The following is a 23,532-nucleotide window of genomic DNA, read 5'->3' on the forward strand; positions in this document are numbered from 1 at the left end:
CATGCCTTTCATTCTAGTTATAAAACAGATAAGCATATCTAGTTCAGTGTGCTAAGTGCTATGTTAAACAAAATGGGATGGGCATTGGAGGAAGAAGGGTGTGTGTAGCCTGGAAAGTTGATAGCAAGGACTTAATGTGCAAGAGAGTTTAAAACTATTCCTTCAAGAATGAACATCTTTTTACTGGCTGAAGAACAGAATTAGATATTTGAGGCAAGAGAAATAGCATAAATGAAGGTAATAATGTTTGAAAAATTGCATGTCGTATTTGGGGGAATGTCCTGGAGCAGAAAGGTTTTAGAAGATTTTAAAATAGGTTAATGACCTGATCATATCAAGACTAGAAAAGTACTATAGTGGCTCTGGGGAGAATGGGTTGAACGTGGGTGATCCTGGAGACCGATGGGCACTAAGTTGGTGCCATCACGCCACAAGACTGTCCCCTCAAACCTCTTGGACACACTCTAATTCTGAAGAATTCAGGAATTTTCCCCAACCATCTTGTTCCACTGACTTGGTACCCTGAATCTTAGGGTCTTCTTTCCTTTTATTTTTTAATCCTTAATATTGGGTCATGAAAGGAGCACAGGCTTTGGAGCCAGCAGATTTGATTTCAAATCCAAGTCTCTTATTGACTAGCTCTAAGGGTTTGGACAAATCACATATTTTTCCTAAATATTCATCTATAAAATGGGGGTAATAATTTTTACGGCATAGGTTTTTTAAAAATAAGGATTGGAGGTAATGTGTTTATAGAAGTTAGCACAGTACCTGGCATATAATATTTATATCATCTATGACTTTGTTCTTCTAGTTGGTAACATCACATTCCATCGCCTTTCAGAAGCTGTTGCTGGGTTGGGCCAGTGTGCTATGCTGCAGGTTGCTAAGGCTTCTCTCTGCTTACTATGGTCACTCTAGTTTTTGTAGCAGCTAGCATGCTAACCCACCTTGAGGACCTGCTCTGAAAACGTAACATTCAGGGAAAGGTAGAAAACTGAGAGACAAGATACGTTTTTGTGGAAATTAAAATTCTTGTCCTGGAAAACCAGAAGTAAATGATGACTGTCCTTTGCATGTGGCATTAGCAAATTTTATGATATTTATACTCACACTTAGTTATTCTGTGTCACGAATGAAGGCAGGGCAGTAGCATTTACTGTGTTAAGGTACTAGTTTCCCAGATGTCTTCCAATGAGCAAACAGAAGTCCAGAAAGTATGAGAAACGTGTAAATTGTTGGAGCCTCAGGTATTCTGACTTCAAGCCTATGAGTTTTATTTCATACCATGTTGTCTTTTTCATGGTAACTGACTCTCATGTGGCAGATTTATTTGATTTATGCTGCTCTGATATTTGTGGTGCTAATCTTATTTTATTTTCCTAATCTATTTCAAGGATGAGTTTTGCCTTATTTTGTTTCATTCTGAATTTACGGATGTAGGGAAAAATCACACCAAGTTTGATTATCAGTCTCTTAAAAGGAAAAATGACAGGTTGTTAATGTGCTTACCTACTCTTTTTCTTTAATAGGTATGTGAGAAAGCGAGCAGTCCCAAAGTGGTAGAACTGTTACTGAATAGTGGATCCCGTGAGCAGGATGTACGGAAAGCTCTAACAATCAGCATTGGGAAAGGCGACAGCCAAATCATCAGCTTACTCTTAAAGAGGCTTGCCCTGGATCTGGCCAATAATAGCATCTGCCTTGGAGGATTTTGTATGGGAAAAATTGAACCTTCTTGGCTTGTTCCTCTATTTCCAGATAAGACATCTAATTTAAGAAAAGAGACAAGTAAGTATTAACAGGAAAAGTCTGTACAAGTCTTAATTTTAGTAGTAGTTTTAAAAATCACTAATCTTTTAGTTAGTTTTCATTCCAGTTTGGTTCAACTTAAGCCAAAAATATTGTAAAGGCTTGGATATCTTTTTTTTTTTGTCAAGAAATGCTTGAAACTGACATTATATTTAAGTTCTTTATGAGCCAGCAAATACATATTTTATAAAGATAGAGCAAAACAGTGGGATCTTTCTGTCAGGTTTCTTTTCTTTGTTACATATTTTATTTTTTATTATAAAAATAATCTATGTGCATTTACAAATAGAAAAACATAAGAATCCTAAGGAAGAAAACAACAACTTATTTTTTCACTTATAGGTAATCAATGTAGATTTTTTCCCTAGACTTTTTGTATGCTTACATATGAATTAAAATATGTGCATGGAAATATAAACACATATATACTTTGCATTTTCAAGTTAGTATACTTCACATTTCACTTAAGGATGTAATTTCAAGTTAATATAGATCTTGTATACATTAAGTACATTGATGACAGTTACCACTAGCATCTATACTAGTGCTTTTCACATAGTAAGTGCTCATTAAATATAGTATAGGCAAATATAAAATTCGGTAAGAAATTATGTTGATAAGCATATGTGGAAACAGGCACTTCACACATTATAGATATGAATTCAAATCTTCCTCTTTTGAGGAAAATTTGGCAATATCCATTAATACTTTAAATGTACACCCATACTTTTTTGACCCAGGAATATGCTGATAGGGGTCCATGATACAGGCATTCTGTTTTTTTTTTTCATTTTATTTATTTATTCATTTATTTATTTTTTTGGCTGTGTTGGGTCTTCATTTCTGTGCGCAGGCTTTCTCTAGTTGCGGCGAGTGGGGGCCATTCTTCATCGTGGTGCGCGGGCCTCTCACTGTCGCGGCCTCTGTTGTTGTGGAGCACAAGCTCCAGACGCGCAGGCTCAGTAGTTGTGGCTCACGGGCGTAGTTGCTCCACGGCATGTGGGATCTTCCCAGACCAGGGCTCAAACCCGTGTCCCCTGCATTGGCAGGCGGATTCTCAACCACTGCGCCACCAGGGCAGCCCCAGGCATTCTTAATGTGCACAAAAATTATGTTCAAGGATGCACATTAAAATATTATTCATAGGGCTTCCTGGGTGGCGCAGTGGTTGAGGATCTGCCTGCTAATGCAGGGGACACGGGTTTGAGCCCTGGTCTGGGAGGATCCCACATGCCACAGGGCAACTAGGCCTGTGAGCCACAGCTACTGAGCCTGTGCATCTGGAGCCTGTGCTCCACAACAACAGAGGCCGCAATAGTGAGAGGCCCGTGCACCGCGATGAAGAGTGGCCTCCACTCGCCACAACTAGAGAAAGCCCTCGCACAGAAACGAAGACCCAACACAGCCATAAATAAATAAATAAATAAATAAATTAGAAAAAAAAATATTATTCATAATAACAAAAAATTAGGGAAAAACCTAAGTATTCCCCAAAAGGAACTATTCAAATTAATTATGGTATGTTCATGCAGTGGAATGCTTTGCATTCATTGGGAGAAAAACATCTAGCAAATCCAAATGTCCAGATATAGAATGCATTCTTTTTTTTTTTTTTTTTAATAAATTTATTTATTTTTGGCTGTGTTGGGTCTTCGTTGCTGTGCACGGGCTTTCTCTAGTTGTAGCGAGTGGAGGCTACTCTTCATTGAGGTGCGCGGGCTTCGCACTGCGGTGGCTTCTCTTGTTGTGGAGCACAGGCTCTAGATGTGCAGGCTTCAGTAGTTGTGGCACGTGGGCTCAGCAGTTGTGGCTCCTGGGCTCTAGAGCACAGGCTCAGTAGTTGTGGCACACGGGCTTAGTTGTTCCGCGACATGTGGGATCTTCCCGGAACAGGGCTCGAACCCGTGTCCCCTGCATTGGCAGGCGGATTCTTAACCACTGCGCCACCAGGGAAGCCCTTAGAATGCATTCTTAAGGGAAAAAACAGTTAGAGAACAGTGTTTTTAGTATACTAATATTGGTGAAAAGACAATTGGGATATGGTAGTCATAAGTGTTTGAATGTGAAAAGACCATGTTGAGAAAATAATCCAGAAATGGGTGCCCTGGTTGCCTTTGGGGACCTTGGAAACTAATGAAATATGATTAGAGTCTATGTTTTATCACTTCAGTTGGTCTCATGCCAACAACCTGCTTACTTTAATCTTTGATCTCTGATGGAGAGGAATTGTGGGCCTTTGGAGAGGTATGAAGGGAGATATACATTCAGGGTATTCTTTTGTTTCTGTATGAAGTTTTTTACAAGTATTGACAAGTCTTACCTAATTTAAAAAATATAATGTCATTTGAGAGATTGGAGGGCATAGCCATAATTTTTTGACAACTGGTCTGAGTAAAGAACATTTTGAATTCAAAGCTTTAAAACATTTTCCAGGTACTATTTGAGTTACGCACACATGTTGTAATGTGAGTTATGAGAGTAATATTTGAAGAAATTTTCCAGGATATATGTAGGACAATGAGAACTCTGCCACTTATTTCGTCAAAATAGAGCATAATATAAAATGCAGTAAAATAGCAAGAAGAATGTTAAGAAGAATTTTGAAATTTCATCAAATTTCCTAATAGAATGAATCACTCAGCAAATAGTTTATAAAAATAAGAATATCATTTATTATCTTCTGTGTTCTAAGTGTTCTGCTAAAAACTTCACATGCCTCATATTCTTTAATTTTTTCCATAATCCTGTGCTGTGTATATTGTTGTCTTCACTTCCCAAGTGAGGACACTGACACTCAGGGAGCTTGTATAACTTGCAAGTAACTTGAGCACAGGCCTGTCTGGCTTCAAGGCCCAGACCTTTTCCTGGATCAAGTTAGTTTCATAAAGGTTCAGTTTTGTCACCAAAACCAAATCTTTGTGTAAATTTTTAAAAAATTTAAGTTCATTGCCTGCTACTTTATACAGTATCATGATTGTAAAGTGACTTTGAAGTAAGAATAAAAAATCTTAGAAGTAGGAGACTATATAAGGAACTTTGGTATGATATATGTTTATGCTTGTATAATTATTGATTTCTAAAAATAGAACTACCATACGACCCAGCAGTCCCACTACTGGGCATATACCCAGAGAGAACCATAATTCAGAAAGAGTCATGTACCACAATGTTTATTGCAGCTCTATTTACAATAGCCAGGATATGGAAGCAACCGAAGTGTCCATTGACAGGTGAATGGATAAAGAAGATGTGGCACATATATGCAATGGAATATTACCCAGCCATAAAAAGAAACAAAATTGAGTTATTTGTAGTGAGGTGGATGGACCTAGATCTGTCATACAGTGTGAAATAAGTCAGAAAGAGAAAAACAAATACCATATGCTAACACATATATATGGAATCTAAAAAAAAAAAAGGTTCTGAAGAACCTAGGGGCAGGACAGGAATAAAGATGGAGACATAGAGAATGGACTTGAGGACATGGGGAGGGGGAAGGGTAAGCTGGGACAAAGTGAGAGAATGGCATGGACATATATACACTACCCAATGTAGAATGGATGGCTTGTGGGAAGCAGCCACATAGCACAGGGAGATCACCTCAGTGCTTTGTGACCACTTAGAAGGGTGGGATAGGGAGGATGGGAGGGAAACGCAAGAGGGAGGAGATATGGGGATGTATGTATATGTATAGCAGATTCACTTTGTTATAAAGCAGAGACTAACACAACATTGTAGAGCAATTATACTCCAATAAAGATGTTGAAAAATAAAAAGTTGTTGCTGGTATATCTTTTTATTTTTAGATATAGGATCCACCCTGGCGAGAATGGTGCTCAGATATCAGATGAAAAGTGCTGTGGAAGAAGGAACAGGCTCAGGCAGCAGTGGGACTTTTTCTGAAGAAATACTTGATAAATTTGATGAATGGACCTTCATTCCTGAGTCTTATGTTGACAGTGTATTTGCTCAAAGCGATGACCTGGATAGTGAAGGTAATTATTACTAAACAATAGAGTTAGTTATGTTTTAAAACACTTACCCTCTGGCATTGAACAGTAGAAACTGAGACAAAGATCTGATTTACTTCATTTGGAAAATCTTGAGGAAAACTGTATTCATTAGTGGAAATAGTTAATGCTTACTATTACTTTACTACCACTTAAGGCAATGAAGAAAATGTATGTCTACACTTTTAAGTGTTATCATACTGCCCATAATCAGTGAGTGGTGGCTATTGCAGTGAAAACACTGACTCAGACTGGAATTGGATTCCATATTCCATCATCGACTAGATACTTCTGTGGTTTGTGTAAGCCCCTTATCCTTATTAAAAGCAGTGTTGCTAAACTTCCAGGATTATTTATAGGAATTTGGAAAAATGTATGTAAAGTGTCTGGGAGAGTGTTTGCAAATAGAAAGTGCTTAACAAAAAATATTGTTGTCTTTATTAGAGTTAAAAATAATATTTTAATAACTCCTGAAATAACAAAAATTTAACATGGCAAGATATTAATGGCAGTGATTAAGGCTGACATTTAACGTAATACAGTTTGGTAAAAATAGGGTGAGGTGCTTTTTTATTAAAATAATATGATTGAAACCTTTGGGTGATAGAATAAAGACATTTGAGAGGGCAAAAATAAGAGTTATTCCAAAATCTCATGTCTCAAGTCCAAACATTCTTTAAAACCAACTTTATTGGGACTTCCCTGGTGGTGCAGTGGTTAAGAATCTGCCTGCCAATGCAGGGGACATGGGTTCGAGCCCTGGTCCAGGAAGATCCCACATGCCGCAGAGCAGCCAAGCCTGCACGCCACAACTACTGAGCCTGCGCTCTAGAGCCCGCGAGCCATAACTACTGGTCCCATGTGCTACAACTACTGAAGCCCACGCACCTAGAGCCTGTGCTCTGCAATAATAGAAGCCACCACAATGAGAAGCCTGCGCACCGCAACCAAGAGTAGCCCCCGTTTGCCGCAACTAGAGAAAGCCCACACCCAGCAACGAAGACCCAATGCAGCCAAAAATAAATAAATAAACAAAACCCCCCGCAACTTTATTGAGATATACTAATTTACCCATTTTAAGTATATGTTTTCATTTATACATCCATGTAATCATCACCACTATTAAGTTATGCAAAGTTTCTATCATCCAAAAAAGTCCCTTTATCTGTCTCTTTACAAAAAACGTCCCCCCCTACCTTGTCCCTTGGCAACCGCTGATTTGCTTTCTGTCACAATAGATTAAATTAGTATTTTCTCAAGTTTCATATAAATAGGATACAGTATGTCCTTTTTTAAGTCTGGCTGTTTTCTGAAGTGGTTATACCATATTATAATCCCACCAGCAATGTATGAAAATTCTAGTTGCTTTGAATCCTCATTACACTATAACACTTAGTATCATAAGTCAGTTTAATTTTAGCCATTCTAGTGAGGCTGTAGTCCTAGCTTATTTGGGTTTAATTTTCATTTCCCTGAAAACTATTGATATTGAGAATATTTTCATGTTCTTATTGGCCATTCATATATTGGTATTTTCTTTGCAAAGTGTCTGTTCAAATCTTTGCTAACTTTTTTTTTTTTTTTTTTTTAAACATCTTTATTGGGGTATAATTGCTTTACAATTGTGTGTTAGTTTCTGCTTTATAACAAAGTGAATCAGTTATACATATACATATGTTCCCATATGTCTTCCCTCTTGCGTCTCCCTCCCTCCCACTCTCCCTATCCCACCCCTCCAGGCTGTCACAAAGCACCGAGCTAATATCCCTGTGCCTTGCGGCTGCTTCCCCCTAGCTATCTACCTTACTACGTTTGTTAGTGTGTATATGTCCATGACTCTCTCTCACCCTGTCAAAGCTCACCCTTCCCCCTCCCCCTATCCTCAAGTCCGTTCTCCAGTAGGTCTGCGTCTTTATTCCTGTCTTACCCCTAGGTTCTTCATGACATTTTTTTTCCCCTTAAATTCCATATATATGCGTTAGCATACGGTATTTGTCTTTTTCTTTCTGACTTACTTCACTCTGTATGACAGACTCTAGGTCTATCCACCTCATTACAAATAGCTCAATTTCGTTTCTTTTTATGGCTGAGTAATATTCCATTGTATATATGTGCCACATCTTCTTTATCCATTCATCCGATGATGGGCGCTTAGGTTGTTTCCATCTCCGGGCTATTGTAAATAGAGCTGCAATGAACATTTTGGTACATGACTCTTTTTGAATTTTGGTTTTCTCAGGGTATATGCCCAGTAGTGGGATTGCTGGGTCATATGGTTTTGCTAACTTTTAATTGTCTTGTTGTCTTATGTTATTTTAAGAGTTCTTTTTATATTCTAAGTAGAAGTCATTTGACAGATATATGAATTACAAATATTTTCTTTCATTTATAGCTTGTTTTTTCATTTATTAATGTTATTTTTCAAAGAGCAGAGGTCTTAAATTTTGAAAAGTGCAGTGTTTCTGTTTTTTCTTTTCTAGTTTGTGCTTTTTCTATCCCATTTAAGAAATCTTTTCCTATCTCAAATTTGTGAATATTTTCTCTTATGTTTTCTCATAGAAGTGTTAAATTCTTAGCTTTTACATTTAGGTCTATAATCCATTTTAATTTTGGTATATAGTGTCAGTGAAGAATTGACATTTATTTTTTTCCACATAGATATCCAGTTGTTTTAACATCACTTGTTGAATATACTATATTTCCTCATTGAATTAATGGCATGTGTGTCCAATTTAACTGACCATATAGGTGTGGTTCTATTTCTGCATTCTTTTCTAAAAAAAGTAAAAAAAAAATTTATTGGAGTATAGTTGACTTACAATGTTGTGTTAGTTTCACGTGTACAGCAAGGTGAATCAGTTATACATATACATATATCCACTCTTTTTATAGGTTCTTTTCCCATATAGGCCATTACAGAGTATGAAGTAGACATACCTGTGCTATACAGTAGGTTCTTATTAGCTGTCTATTTTATATATAGTATTGTGTATATGTCAATCCCAGTCTCCCAATTTATCCCTCCCTTCCTTATCCCCTGGTAACCATAAGTTTGTTTTCTACATCTGTGACTCTACTTCTGTTTTGTAAATAAGTTCATTTGTACCCTTTTTTTAGATTCCACATATAAGTGATATCATCATATGATATTTGTCTTTCTGTGTCTGACTTATTTTACTCAGTACAGCAATCTCTAGGTTCATCCATGTTACTGCAAATGGCATTATTTTGTTCTTTTTTTTAAGCCTGAGTAATATTCTATTGTATATGTGTACCACATCTTCTTTATCCATTCCTCTGTTGATGGACATTTAGGTTGCTTCCATGTCCTGGCTATTGTAAATAGTGCTGCAGTGAACATTGGGGTGCATGTATCTTTTCAAATTATGGTTTTCTCCAGGTATATGCCTCGGAGTGGGATTTTATTCTGTGCCATTGATTTAAATCTTTATCCTTATGCCAATGCCATACTGTCTTGATTACTTTAGCTTAATGAAATCTGGTAGTATAAGTTCTCTGGTGGTGTTCTTTTTCAAAATTTTTCTTCTTATACTAGATTGTTTGCATTTCCATATACATTTTGAATCAACTAATTAATTTTATGCTGGGATTTTTTATTAGAATTAAATCTATATATACATTTAATATAGAATTAATGTATAAAATATTATTGTTATATAATATAGAATTAACATATAAATAAAAGTTTCTTTAGATTAAACCTAGAAATAAATTTGAGGGAACTGGTGTCTTAATAATGAGTCTTCTGACATATAAATGTAGTATTTATTTCCGTTTATTTGTCATTTAAATTTCTCCCACCAATGTTTTGTATTGCATGTTTTTTGATGCTATTGTAAATAGTATTGTTTTTGAATTCCAATTTCCAGTAGTTCATTCACTGCTGGTTTATAGAAATGCAGTTGATTTCTTTGTATGTTAATGTATCCTGTGGGCTTGCAAAACTCATGAGTTCTGACAGCTTTTTGTTGACTCCACACATTTTTCTATGTTCACAATAATGCCATTTGCTAATACAGACAGATTTACTTCTTCCTTTTAACCTGTATATCTTTTTTTCGTCTTCTTTTTCATGTCTTATTACACTGGCTAGGACCTCCAGTACTATGCTGAATAGAAGTGGTAAGAGTAGGCATTGTTCCCTGGCTTCCAAACTTAGGGGGAAAGCATTCAGTCTCTCATCATTAAGTATGATGTTATATGTAGTTTTTTTTTTTTTTAATAGCTATCCTTCATCAGGTTTAGGAAACTTGTTTCTCGTAATTATTTGCTGTGACTTTTTATCATAATGGGAGTTGGAAAATGCTTTTCTGCATCTGTTGAAATGGGCATATTTTCTCCCTTTATTCTGTTATTTAGTTAATTACATTGATTGATTTCCTAATGTTAAACCAAACTTGCTTTTCTGGGCTAAATCTTACTGGGTTATGGTGTATTATCCTTTTAATATATTATTTGATTTGATTTTCTAAAATTTTGTTAAGGATATTGCATCTATGAGGGATATTGGTCTGTAGTTTTGTTTTGTTGTAACTATGAGAGTATGCTAGCCTCTTGAAATGAATTGGAAAGTGCTCCTGACTCCACTGTTTTCTGAAAGAATTTGTGTAGGAGAGGTCTTAAATGTTTAATAGGATTCATGAGTAAAGCCTTGTAGGTTAGGAATACTTTTTGGTGGTGGGGGGGAGGCTTTTTAATTATAAATATAATAACTTTAATAAATTTTTGGTTCTTTTGATTTTTCTGTTACTTCTTTTGTCAGTTTTTGTAATTTGAAATATTCAAGGAATTTGTCCACTTTACATAAGTTGCCAAATTTATTTATTGTTATTTATAATCTCTTATTGTCCTGTTAATGTTTATAAGGTCATTAGTGATATCTGATCTTTAATTCTTGACATTGATATTTTTTGTCTTTCCTTTTTTTCCTTCTTCAGTCTAGCTCAAGATTTATCAATTTTATCGATCTTTTCAAAGAATCAGGTTTTTGTTTCATTGACTTTCTGTATTGATTGTCCATTTTATTTTTCATTGATTTTTGCTTTTTCTTTTCTTTCTTTTTCTTTTTCTTTTTTTTTACTTATTTAGATTTTATTTGACTCTTATTTTATAGATTCTTAACATGGAAGCTTAGAACACTGATTTTTAGAGCTTTCTAATTTTATAATATAAACATTTAAGACCATGCAGATCCTTCTGAACACCATTTTAGCTGCATCCCACAACTTTTATATATTCTGTTTACATTCACTTTTGAAATTTTCTAATTTCCTTTGTGATTTTTTGACTCATGATTTATTTAGAAGAGTGTTGTTCATTTTCCAAATACTTGGACATTTTTCCACATAGCTTTCTCTTATTGGTTTCAAATTTCATTTTGTTGTGGTTAAAGAACCTACTCTGATGATTTCTGTCCTTTTACATTTATTGAGACATGCTTTGTGGACTACTGTGTGGTCTATCTTGGTGAATGTTTCATGTGCAATTAAAAAAATGTGTATTTGGTTGTTGTTGGGTGAAATTGGGTCAACTTGTTTGATAGTGTTTTTCAGGTCCTCTATATCTTTACTGATTTTTTCTCTACTTGTTATATTTAAGAACAAAGTGTTGAGATTGTAATTGTCAATTTGTTAATTTTCCTTTTCATTTTATCAGTTTATGCTTTGTGTATTTTGAAGCTCTGTTACTGGGTGAACATACATTAAATACTATAATTTTTTTGATGACTTAACCTCCTTATATTGATCCAAGTTTGCATCTAGTATCATTTCCTTCCTCCTGAAGAACTCCCTTTTACATTTCTTCTAGTGCACAGCTATAGGAAATCCCTATGCAGATTACTGGAGCTCTTTTTCCATGACTCTCTCCTGGAACTCCCAGCTAAGTTAGTCTCCATGAACACTGATCTCCATTTCCTCATCTCAAGAAAGCCATTGGGCTTTGTTTAAATTCCTTCTCATTGTGCCAATGGCCCTTAAATTGCCTCCAGGCAGAAAGCCAGGGTGATCATAAGGTTCACATAGTTTGTTTCCCTTCTTTCAGGGATTACACAGTCCTGTACTCTCTGCAGCCCAATGTCTGAAACCAGTTGTTTAAAAAAATGTGTCCAATTTTCTAGTTGTTTGTTGTGGGGAGGTTAAGTTCAGTGTTTGTTACACCATCATAGATGAAAGAAGAATTCTCTTTAAATATTTTTAAATAAAGGAAAACATCAGAAATGCTAATGTAAAAATAATTGATTTTTGGATTTGTAAATTTTATAATGTTTTGACACAATTAATTCTTTATGCTTCTAAGATAAAAAGTGATAGAATTTAAAATCTCATGAGTTCTTAAAAACGGCTCTACATTATTTATCCTTAAAATATGACTAATATTGATCCTTATTTTCTTGAAAATCCATAATTTTAAAAGTAATTCTTTTCTCTCTCAAAACAATATTGCCAACTAAACTCATTGTGTTTATTTTAATGTCATTTCATAAATGAAACTATAAAATATGTAATTCAAACAGAGATGTACTCAAAATTACTGAATGTTAAATAATTTAGTGTGATTCCAATATTTAAAACAAGATTCGAAAATTTACTAAGCAAAATTCAGAGAAACAGAAAGGAATAACATTGATCAGATTTATGTATAAACTTTCTCTGCTTCCTGAACATGCATGTATTTATTGTAGCACTTGTAACTATTTTTTTACTTGGCTCTTTCCTGCTGTACTATGAGCTCATATGAGGCCTGGATTATTTTTCCTGCTTATCTTTATCCTGCACTTACTCAGTGTCTAGTCTGTGACAGCCATTCAATAAATATTTGTGGATGAAGAATAATGTAGTTGAATTTGAAAATGAAAAGCTGACATAGTTTATCATTTCTATTTTAAAGATGTTACAAAAGGAATTGGGCAATTTCCATTCATGAAAATGTGTTTAATGTTTTGTGATTGAACTACTATGCTAGCATCTTATGATTAGGTCAGCTTTTCTTACTTGCCTTTATGTTATTGTTTAAAAATAGGAAGTGAAGGCTCATTTCTTGTGAAAAAGAAATCAAATTCAATTAGCGTAGGAGAATTTTACCGAGATCCTGCTTTGCAGCGTTGCTCACCAAATTTGCAAAGACATTCCAATTCATTGGTAAGTTATACTGTAAAAACTGCAGTTAAATATTGTATATTTTTTGACATTCTTTCAATAACTGAAATTGTGTGCCAAAGCTAGGAGCTATTGGTGCAGAAATTCCCTAATGTGAGAAAACTGTCTCTCTATATACACACGTGTGTGTGTGCGTGCACGTATGCTATTTTAAATTTACATTTGTAGACTTTTGAGCATGTTTGGGGCATATAGGTGCTCTGTACACTTTAAAATGGTTTTACTCTTTTTTCTTTTTAGAGCTTCATGTCTATGGAGCCCAGACTAGGTCTGTGTCTTATGGTATGGCTTGGTCCCATGAATATTTTAGCTAGTAATCTTATAGTGACTCCTAAAGAAACCAGATAGGAAAATGTTCTCTTTGCTCCAAAAAATGATGGTAATTTTATTATAAATATTTAATAGGGACCCATGTTTGATCATGAAGATTTACTGAAGAGAAAAAGAAAAATATTGACTTCAGATGATTCACTCAGTAAGTATTTGAAAGTAATCACAAGTAAATAGATATTTTGAGCAGAATACATCACTTTGATAAATTTCCTCTGATTATGCAAATTTTCTTGATGCCAATTTCACATAACCTTCAAATTATATTTACCTAATGATTCCATAGACTGTAGAAAAATGAAATACAATTATAGATTTAAAAATTTAGCCTTTATGATGTTATACATCATACACTTTTTATCCTTTCTACTGTATTCCTGAAATGTAAATAATACCCTCACCAATGCCACTCTTGATGTTCTTCTTCTTCAGGTCTGTTGTTTTTTTACACTACTTATACCACCTGATTAAATATTTATTATTTACTGTTTATCTCTGCCACTGTAATGTAAGTTCCATAGTTTGGTTTTCTGTTGAATTTCCAGTGCCTTGAAGAGAGCCTAATTTAGGTAGGTGATCCATAAACGTTTACCATATGAACTTAAATTACTTGCTTATATTTCCATTGTTTGTTTGTTTTTGACAAAAGGAGCATCAAAATTCCAATCACATATGAGGCATTCAGAAAGCATTTCTTCCCTGTCTTCCGAGAGAGAATATATTACATCTTTAGACCTTTCAGCAAATGAACTAAGAGATATTGATGCCCTGAGCCAGAAATCCTGTATAAGTGGTCATTTGGAGCATCTTGAAAAGCTGGAACTTCAACAGAATGCACTCACGAGCTTTCCACAACAACTATGTGAAGTAAGTTTAATTTATCCTTATAATTCTCAGGATATTTGAAGAGCTTTTACATTTATATCTAACTTGCATGCTTAAATCTTTAAAAGGAACGTTCTGTTTTTGTGTCATTGGACAATAATTCCCCCATTCTTCTGGTTGTCATACAAGTATCTTAGTCTGTGTGGTATTCCAGAAGCATCTTTGGGGGCAGGTAATGGAAATGGAAATGTGATTAAAAAGGAATTCGAGGTTCTGTCCTGATGCTACATGGTAAGTATTAAAGTCTAGCAAGGCTATGTGTTGATTATGCCTTCAATTATTTAATTCTAGTAGGACAACTTAAACTGTTTAAATTAGGTTAGACCTAGTTTGGTGGTCCTGGCTCTGCTCAGCTACCAACTGTGTGACAATAAGAACATATTACTCTGACTGCTGTAGACCCTAATTTTCTTATCTGCAAAATACAGAGGCTCAACTAAACTATCCATAAGGCATTAATTGAGTTTTGAAATTATATGCAGCTTAAAAATTGATTTTTATGCTCAAAGTTCCCATTTCATAAAAATTAAAGTATAAAATAGTCTGCTGATAGGGTAGTCCTCTGACTATTGACTTTGTTCATCCTTTTTTTATGTACTTAGATCAGAAGTCAAAGAAAATATATGGACAAAATGATCTTAATACAAATGTTTAAATTTTTAAACAAATTCTTGAACTGAACTGCAAAGTTTGAAAAAGAATTATACCTGTTTTTATAAACTGGTGTTATTGCCAGTACATTTCCCTTTTTCTAATTTTTAAAATTTACCATAATTTTGACATATTTTAAGAGCAACATTGCATGATTTTTAAATATATTTAAGTGGTATCTTTCCCCTAAAGTTTGTATATCTGGGGAGAGAGAAGAAAAAAAGGTGATCCCTAATGCTACCCCAATGTCTAAAATATATCCCCACTCTATTCTCCTCTTTATGCAGGCCCAAGTTACAAGGGCCTCATTTTTTTTTAACATTTTTATTGGAGTATAATGGCTTTAAAATGGTGTGTTAGTTTCTGCTTTATAACAAAGTGAATCAACTATACATATACATATATCCCCATATCTCCTCCCTCTTGTGTCTCCCTCCCAAACTCCCTACCCCACCGGTCTAGGTATTCACAAAGCTCCAAGCTGATCTCCCTCTGCTATGCGGCTGCTTCCCACTTGCTATCTGTTTTACATTTGATAGTGTATATATGTCCATGCCACTATCTCACTTCGTCCCAGCTTACCCTTCCCCCTCCCCGTGTCCTCAAGTCCATTCTCTATGTCTGTGTCTTTATTCCTGTCCTGCCCCTAGGTTCTTCAGAAACATGTTCTTTTCTCTTCTTTTCTTTTTAGATTCCGTATATATGTGTTAGAATACGGTATTTGTTTTTCTCTTTCTGACTTACTTCACTCTGCATGACAGACTCTAAGTCCATCCACCTCACTACAAATAACTCAATTTCATTTATTTTTATGGCTGAGTAATATTCCATTGTATATATGTGCCACATCTACTTTATACATTTATCTTCTTTATCAGTGGACACTTAGGTTGGTTCCATGTCCTGGCTATTGTAAATAGAGCTGCAATGAACATTGTGGTACATGACTCTTTTTGAATTATGGTTTTCTCAGGGTATATGCCTGGTAATGGGATTGCTGGGTCATATGGTAGTTCTATTTTCATTTTTTTAAGGAACCTCCATACTGTTCTCCATAGTGGTTGTATCAATTAACATTCCCACCAACAGTGCAAGAGGGTTCCCTTCTCTCCACACCCTCTCCAGCATTTATTGTTTGTAGATTTTTAGATGATGGCCATTCTGACTGGTGTGAGGTGATACCTCATTGTAGCTTTGATTTGCATTTCTGTAATGATTAGTGATGTTGAGCATCCTTTCATGTATTTGTTGGCAATATGTATATCTTCTTTGGAGAAATGTCTATACTTATTCAGTCCATTTTTGGATTGGGCTGTTTCTTTTTTTGATATTGAGCTACATGAGCTGCTTGTATATTTTGGAGATTAATGCCTTGTCAGTTGCTTCATTTGCAAATATTTTCTCCCATTCTGAGGGTTGTCTTTTCTTTTGGTTTATGGTTTCCTTTGCTGTGCAAAAGCTTTTAAGTTTCATTATGTCCCATTTGTTTATTTTGTTTTTATTTCTATTTCTTTAGGAGATCGGTCAAAAAGGATCCTGCTGTGATTTATGTCATAGAGTGTTCTACCTATGTTTTCCTCTCAGAGTTTGATAGTGTCTGGCCTTACATTTCGGTCTTTAATCCATTTTGAGCTTATTTTTGTATATGGTGTTAAGGAGTGTTCTAATTTCATTCTTTTACATGTAGCAGTCCAGTTTTCCCAACACCACTTATTGAAGAGGCTGTCTTTTCTCCATTGTATATTCTTGCCTTCTTTATAAAAAATAAGGTGACCATATTGCATGGGTTTACCTCTGGTATTTCTGTCCTGTTCCATTGATCTGTATTTCTGTCTTTATGCCAGTACCATACTGTCTTGATTACTGTAGCTTTGTAGTATAGTCTGAAGTAAGGGAGCCTGATTCCTCGAGCTTGTTATTCTTTCTCAAGATTGCTTTGGCTATTTGGGGTCTTTTGTGTTTCCATACAAATTGTGAAATTTTTTGTTTTAGCTCTGTGAAAAATGCCATTGCTAGTTTGATAGGGATTGCATTGAATCTGTAGGTTTTTTTGGGTAGTATAGTCATTTTCACAATGTTGATTCTTCCAATCCAAGAACATGGTATATCTCTCCATCTGTTTGTATCATCTTTACTTTCTTTCATCCGTGTCTTATAGTTTCTGCATACAGGTCTTTTGTCTCCTTAGGTAGGTTTATTCCTAGGTATTTTATTCTTTTGGTTTCAGTGGTAAATGGGAGTGTTTCCTTAATTTCTGTTTCAGATTTTTCATCATTAGTGTATAGGAATGCAAGAGATTTCTGTGCATTAATATTGTATCCTGCTACTTTACCAAATCCACTGATTAGCTCTAGTAGTTTTCTGGTAGCATCTTTAGGATTCTCTATGTATAGTATCATGTCATCTGCAAAGAGTGACAGTGTTACTTCTTCTTTTCCGATTTGGATTCCCTTTATTTCTTTTTCTTTTCTGATTGCTGTGGCTAAAACTTCCAAAACTGTGTTGAATAATAGTGGTGAGAGTGGACAACCTTGTGTTGTTCTGATCTGAGGGGAAATGGTTTCAGTTTTTCACCACTGAGAACAATGTTGGCTGTGAGTTTGTCATATATGGCCTTTATTATGTTGAGGAAAGTTTCCTCGATGCCTACTTTCTGGAGGGTTTTTATCATAAATGGGTGTTGAATTTTGTCAAAAGCTTTTTCTGCATCTTTTGAGATGATCATATGGTTTTTATTCTTCAATTTGTTAATATTGTGTATCACATTGATTGATTTGCAGATATTGAAGAATCCTTGCATTCCTGGGGTAAACCCCACTTGATCATGGTGTATGATCCTTTAAATGTGCTGTTGGGTTTTGTTTGCTAATATTTTGTTGAGGATTTTTGCATCTATGTTCAACAGTGATATTGGCCTGTAGTTTTCTTTCTTTGTGACATCTTTCTCTGGTTTTGGTATTAGGGTGATGGTGACCTTGTAGAATGAGTTTGGGAGTGTTCCTCCCTCTGCTATATTTTGGAAGAGTTTGAGAAGGCTAGGTGTTAGCTCTTCTCTAAATGTTTGATAGAATTCGCCTGTGAAGGCAACTGGTCCTGGATTTTTGTTTGTTGGAAGATTTTTAATCACAGTCTCAATTTCAGAGCTTGTGGTTGGTCTGTTTATATTTTCTATTTCCTCCTGCTTCAGTCTCGGTAGGTTTTGCTTTTCTAAGAATTTGTCCATTTCTTCCAGGTTGTCCATTTTATTGGCATAGAGTTGCTTGTAGTAATCTCTCCTGATCCTTTGTATTTCTGCAGTGTCAGTTGTTACTTCTCCTTTTTCTTTTCTCATTCTATTGATTTGAGTCTTCTCCCTTTTTTTCTCGATGAGTCTGGCTAATGGTTTTTCAATTTTGTTTATCTTCTCAAAGAACCAGCTTTTAGTTTTATTGATCTTTGCTATCATTTCCTTCATTTCTTTTTCATTTATTTGTGATCTGATCTTTATGATTTCTTTCCTTCTGCTAACTTTGGGTTTTTTTTGTTCTTCTTTCTCTAATTGCTTTAGGTGTAAGGTTAGGTTGTTTATTTGAGATGTTTCTTGAGGCAGGATTGTGTTGCTGTAAACTTCCCTCTTAGAACTGCTTTTGCTGCATCACATAGGTTTTGGGTCGTCATGTTTTCATTGTCATTTGTTTCTAGGTATTTTTTGATTTCCTCTTTGATTTCTTCAGTGATCTCTTGGCTATTAAGTGGTGTATTGTTTAGCCTCCATGTGTTTGCATTTTTTACAGATTTTTTCCTGTAAGTGATATCTAGTCTCATAGTGTTGTGGTCGGAGAAGATACTTGATACGATTTCAGAGTTCTTAAATTTACCATGGCTTGATTCGTCAGCCTGATCTCTTCTGGAGAATGTTCCATGAGCAGTTGAGAAGAAAGTGTATTCTGTTGTTTTTGGATGGAATGTCCTATAAATATCAGTTAAGTCCATCTTGTTTAATGTATCCTTAAAGTCTTGTGTTTCCTTATTTATTTTCATTTTGGATGGTCTGTCCATTGGTGAAAGTGGGGTGTTAAAGTCCCCTACTATGGTTGTGTTACTGTTGATTTCCCTTTTTATGGCTGTTAGTATTTGCCTTATGTATTGAGGTGCTCCTATGTTGGGTACATAAATATTTACAATTGTTATATCTTCTTCTTGGATTGACCCCCTTGATCATTATGTAGTGTCCTTCTTTGTCTCTTGTAATAGTCTTTATTTTAAAGTCTATTTTGTCTGATATGAGAATTGCTACTCCAGCTTTCTTTTGGTTTCCATTTGCATGGAATATCTTTTTCCATCCCCTCACTTCCAGTCTGTATGTGTTCCTAGGTCTGAAGTGGGTCTCTTGTAGACAGCATATATAGGGGTCTTGTTTTTGTATCCATTCAGTGGATACAGACATCCAGTCTGTGTCTTTTGGTTGGAGCATTCAGTCCATGTACATTTAAGTGTGAATATCGATATATATGTTCCTATTCCCATTTTCTTAATTGTTTTGTGTTTTTTATTGTAGGTCTTTTCCTTCTCTTGTGTTTCCTGCCTAGGGAAGTTCCTTTAGCATTTGTTGTAAAGCTGGTTTGGTAGTGCTGAATTCTCTTAGCTTTTGCTTGTCTGTAAAGGTTTTAATTTCTCCATCAAATCTGAATGAGATCCTTGCTGGGTAGAGTAATCTTGATTGTAGATTTTCCCCTTTCATCACTTTAAATATGTCCTGCCATTCCCTTCTGGCTTGCAGAGTTTCTGCTGAAAGATCAGCTGTTAACCTTATGAGGATTTCCTTGTATGTTATTGGTATTTCTCCCTTGCTGCTTTTAATATTTTTTCTTTGTATTTAATTTTTGATAGTTTGATTAATCTGTGTCTTGGTGCGCTTCTTCTTGGATTTATCCTGTATGGGACTCTCTGTGCTTCCTGCACTTGATTGACTATTTCCTTTCCCATATTAGGGAAGTTTTCAAAGGACCTCATTTTAAATGTCACTTCCTTACCATCTTCTTCCTTTCTTCTCTTGTCTTCCCTCCAAGCTAGGTTGGCTACCCTCTGGTTTACCTTTCCCCGGCACCCACTCTTTTTCTTCCAGTGCTCATTACTATAAATTTTGATCTAAAGTATATTGTCCTCACAAAATTGTAAACTCCTTTAGAACAGGAACTGTTTTAGACTTGTTCACATGTATCCCCAATGCCTACTAAGGTATGACATATAGTAGACGTTTGATAGATGATTACTGAACTAATTTGTGAAGGAATTAATGACTGACCCTTGGTAGACCGTCAATATTTGCTAAAGATTAAGTAAAAGAAAACTAGAATTTAGTCTAGTGGAAACAAAGAGAATGAAGAGAGCATGGCAAGGTGAGATACATTAGGGCATTCAAAGACTGGGCCCGCTCATAACTTTCTCTAAGGAAATTTCAAGTCAGCACCACTAGATGGGACTTTTTGTTACTGCTTGTAGCTGTCTCTTTACAAGAAAATTTGGTGATTAAACCTTGGGAATAAATAATGTAAAAATCTTTCCTTCTGAATAATCTTGTAGTATCTGAAACAATGATAGAAATTTTGAAACCGATTTTTTGGGCAGTGATCCATTAATAAGCCTTTATAATCATGTTAAACTGTTTAGAATTCCATATGAGAATAAGTACATATATTGATTTATAAGGAGGAGAATAACGAAGTGATTGTTTTTTGGTAGTTTAGCCCTTTGACAATAATTCATACGAAACATTTTAAAAATTGATATGATACATAAATGGAAGCTTTGCTATTATCATAGTAAAATTAGAAATTGATTAAAAATAGAAAATAGAGATTTGAAACAAAACGTTTCATTTAAAAAAAGAGGTTAGGGCTTCCCTGGTGGCGCAGTGGTTAAGAATCTGCCTGCCAATGCAGGGGACACAGGTTTGAGCCCTGGTCTGGGAAGATCTCACATGCCGTGGAGCATCTCACATGCCGTGGAGCAACTAAGCCTGTGCACCACAACTACTGAGCCTGTGCTCTAGAGCCCATGAGCCACAACTACTGAGCCTGCGTGCCAAAACTACTGAAGCCTTTGTGCCTAGAGCCTGTGCTCCGCAACAAGAGAAGCCACCGCAATGAGAAGCCCGCAAGCTGCAATAAAGAGTAGCTCCTGCTTACCGCAACTAGAGAAAGTCTGTGCAGAGCAACAAAGACCCAATGAAGCCAAAAATAAATAAATAAAATAAATAAAAAAATAAAAAAATAGAAAATAAAAAGGAGGTTATAAAATAAAATGTGTGTTATATACATGACTACTTTATGGTAAATCTTATTTATATTAAAATGTGTAACAATTTCTAAAAGCTAGTGTTAAAAACTATATTCCCAGGATTATGTTATACTGCTTATTCATTAAGTCATTAGTTCAAAAGTATTCTTCCATTTTACTCATTGCAGGAATAGTTTACAAGAAAAGCTGAATTAGACTCTAAACCTTATTTCTATGAGCGTGCTTTTGACCTTCTACCTATTATATTTTTCCCGGCTTTACCCATTTTATTAGCAGAGCAGGTAGTACCAGTCAGTATACTGAAGTTCTCTTGTAGATTGTGTTTTCAATTTTTTGGAAAGTTCTTAATGGTTCTAGTTACCAGAAGTATGGAAGGCAGAAATATTAGCTAAACTTAAGTTGTTCAGGTGGTTCATTAAAAAATTTTAAAATATTGTCTTTCCAGACTCTGAAGTGTTTGACACATTTGGACTTGCAAAGTAATAAATTTACATCATTTCCCCCTTACTTGTTGAAAATGAATTGTATTGCCAACCTTGACGTCTCTCGAAATGACATTGGACCCTCAGTAGTTTTGGATCGGGCTGTGAGGTGCTCAACCTTGAAACAGTTTAACCTGTCCTACAATCAGCTATCTTTTCTTCCTGAGAATCTCGGTGATGTGGTAGAGAAACTTGAACAGCTCATTTTAGAAGGGTAAGAAAGGGGTTCATTGAAGAAAAAAGGGTCACCTCACGTTGAAGTTTCATAAGGTTGACATACAATGACATTGTTTCCATAGTAATGACTTTTACATGGTAATGTGATAAAAGACTGAGGAAATTCGTAATACAGCTTCTTTCAATTGTCTTAAATTTTTAAAACTAATTTTAAAATTAATAAATGTGCTTTAATGCTATTTTTGAAGATACTTTGACTATTTTTCTTCAAAGCATGTGAATTTATGCAATTTAATCCTCATTTTGTCTCTTACGACTAGAAATAAAATATCAGGAATATGTTCCCCTTTGAGCCTGAAGGAACTGAAGATTTTAAACCTTAGTAAAAACCACATTTCATCTCTATCAGAGGACTTTCTTGAGACTTGTCCTAAAGTGGAGAGTTTAAGTGCCAGAATGAATTTTCTTGGTAAGTGTTTTATATGAGTCTTCTCCTTCCAGTCCTTTTGAGTGTTGTATGGGTCGAATGCAACAAATAAATGTAATTGCATGAGCCATATATGGACATTTTAGGTGGGGATTTAAAGGTGGCATTTCAGTTAAATATTATGCTGGAGTTTTAAATATCAAGTTAGCAGGTTGGTGATAAAAAGAAATGAGCTGTCAAGCCGTGAAATGTGGAGGGAACTTAAATGCATATTGCTAAGTGAAAGAAGCCAATCTGACAAGGCTACACACTGTATAATTTCAACTATATGACATTTTGGGAAAGGCAAAACTAAGGGGTTAGTAAAATAATCAGTGATTTCCAAGATTTTGGAGGGAGGGAGTGATGACTAGGTGGAGAAGAGGGGATTTTTAGGGCAGTGGAATTAGTTTGTGTGATACTGTAATGTGGATACTTGTCATTATACATTTGTCAAGACCCACAGAATATAGTACACAAAGAGTGAACTCTATTGTAAACTGTGGACTTCAGTTAATAATAATTTATTAATATAGGCTCATCAGTTATACATACAAGTATACCAAACTATTCTAGTTGTTCATAATGGGGAAAAGATGCATGTGTCTGGGGTGGTGATGGTGAGGGGAAAAGGTAGATGTGGGAGCTCTCTGTATTTTCTGCTCAATTTTTCTATAAACCTAAAGCTGCTCTAAAAAAAGTCTAGTTTTTAATATTTAAAAATTTTAATATTAAAAATTGTATTACAGTATTTAACATGTTGTTATTGTCATAGGCTAAAATGTCAATATCTTGGACTGCAGATAGTCATTAAACTGTGATTCCTTTTACACGATTATACTAAAAATGCTTATAAGTTGCCTGAGCTGCTTGAAGCAGAAATACTGAGTTTCCTACTGAAGTTTCTTCAGCAGATTTTTGGAGTATAAGTACTATTATCATTATTATTATTATTTGCGGTACGCAGGCCTCTCACTGTTGTGGCCTCTCCCGTTGCGGAGCACAGGCTCCGGACGCGCAGGCTCAGTGGCCATGGCTCACGGGCCCAGCTGCTCCGCGGCATGTGGGATCCTCCCGGACCGGGGCAAGAACCCGTGTCCCTTACATCGGCAGGTGGACTCTCAACCACTGCGCCACCAGGGAAGCCCGCTATTATTATTTTTTAGAAATAAAATTAATTATTTAAAAGTTTTTAAATTAGTTAGGTTAATGTGTATTCATTGAGCTCTTGCTCTGTGCAAAATATTATAATAATACACAAT

General features: G+C 35.3%; 1 protein-coding gene across 9 annotated transcripts in view; it reads left to right on the plus strand.

The window, feature by feature from the left end:
* Window positions 1-23,532, plus strand: part of LRRK2 (leucine rich repeat kinase 2) — a 150,738-nt gene that overhangs the window by 61,375 nt on the left and 65,831 nt on the right. For all 9 annotated transcript variants that reach the window (XM_089920545.1, XM_089920536.1, XM_089920537.1 and 6 more), the window contains 7 exons: window positions 1,533-1,791; window positions 5,619-5,807; window positions 12,864-12,982; window positions 13,406-13,475; window positions 13,980-14,197; window positions 21,591-21,841; window positions 22,125-22,273. In XM_089920545.1, the coding sequence (XP_089776671.1) occupies window positions 1,533-1,791; window positions 5,619-5,807; window positions 12,864-12,982; window positions 13,406-13,475; window positions 13,980-14,197; window positions 21,591-21,841; window positions 22,125-22,273 (1,255 nt within the window). The remainder of the gene's footprint in view (window positions 1-1,532; window positions 1,792-5,618; window positions 5,808-12,863; window positions 12,983-13,405; window positions 13,476-13,979; window positions 14,198-21,590; window positions 21,842-22,124; window positions 22,274-23,532) is intronic.

Source organism: Delphinapterus leucas, chromosome 11, assembly GCF_059928025.1.
Source record: "Delphinapterus leucas isolate spDelLeu-1000000601 "Yukka" chromosome 11, BTC_Dleu_Yukka2, whole genome shotgun sequence".
Lineage (NCBI taxonomy): Eukaryota > Metazoa > Chordata > Mammalia > Artiodactyla > Monodontidae > Delphinapterus > Delphinapterus leucas.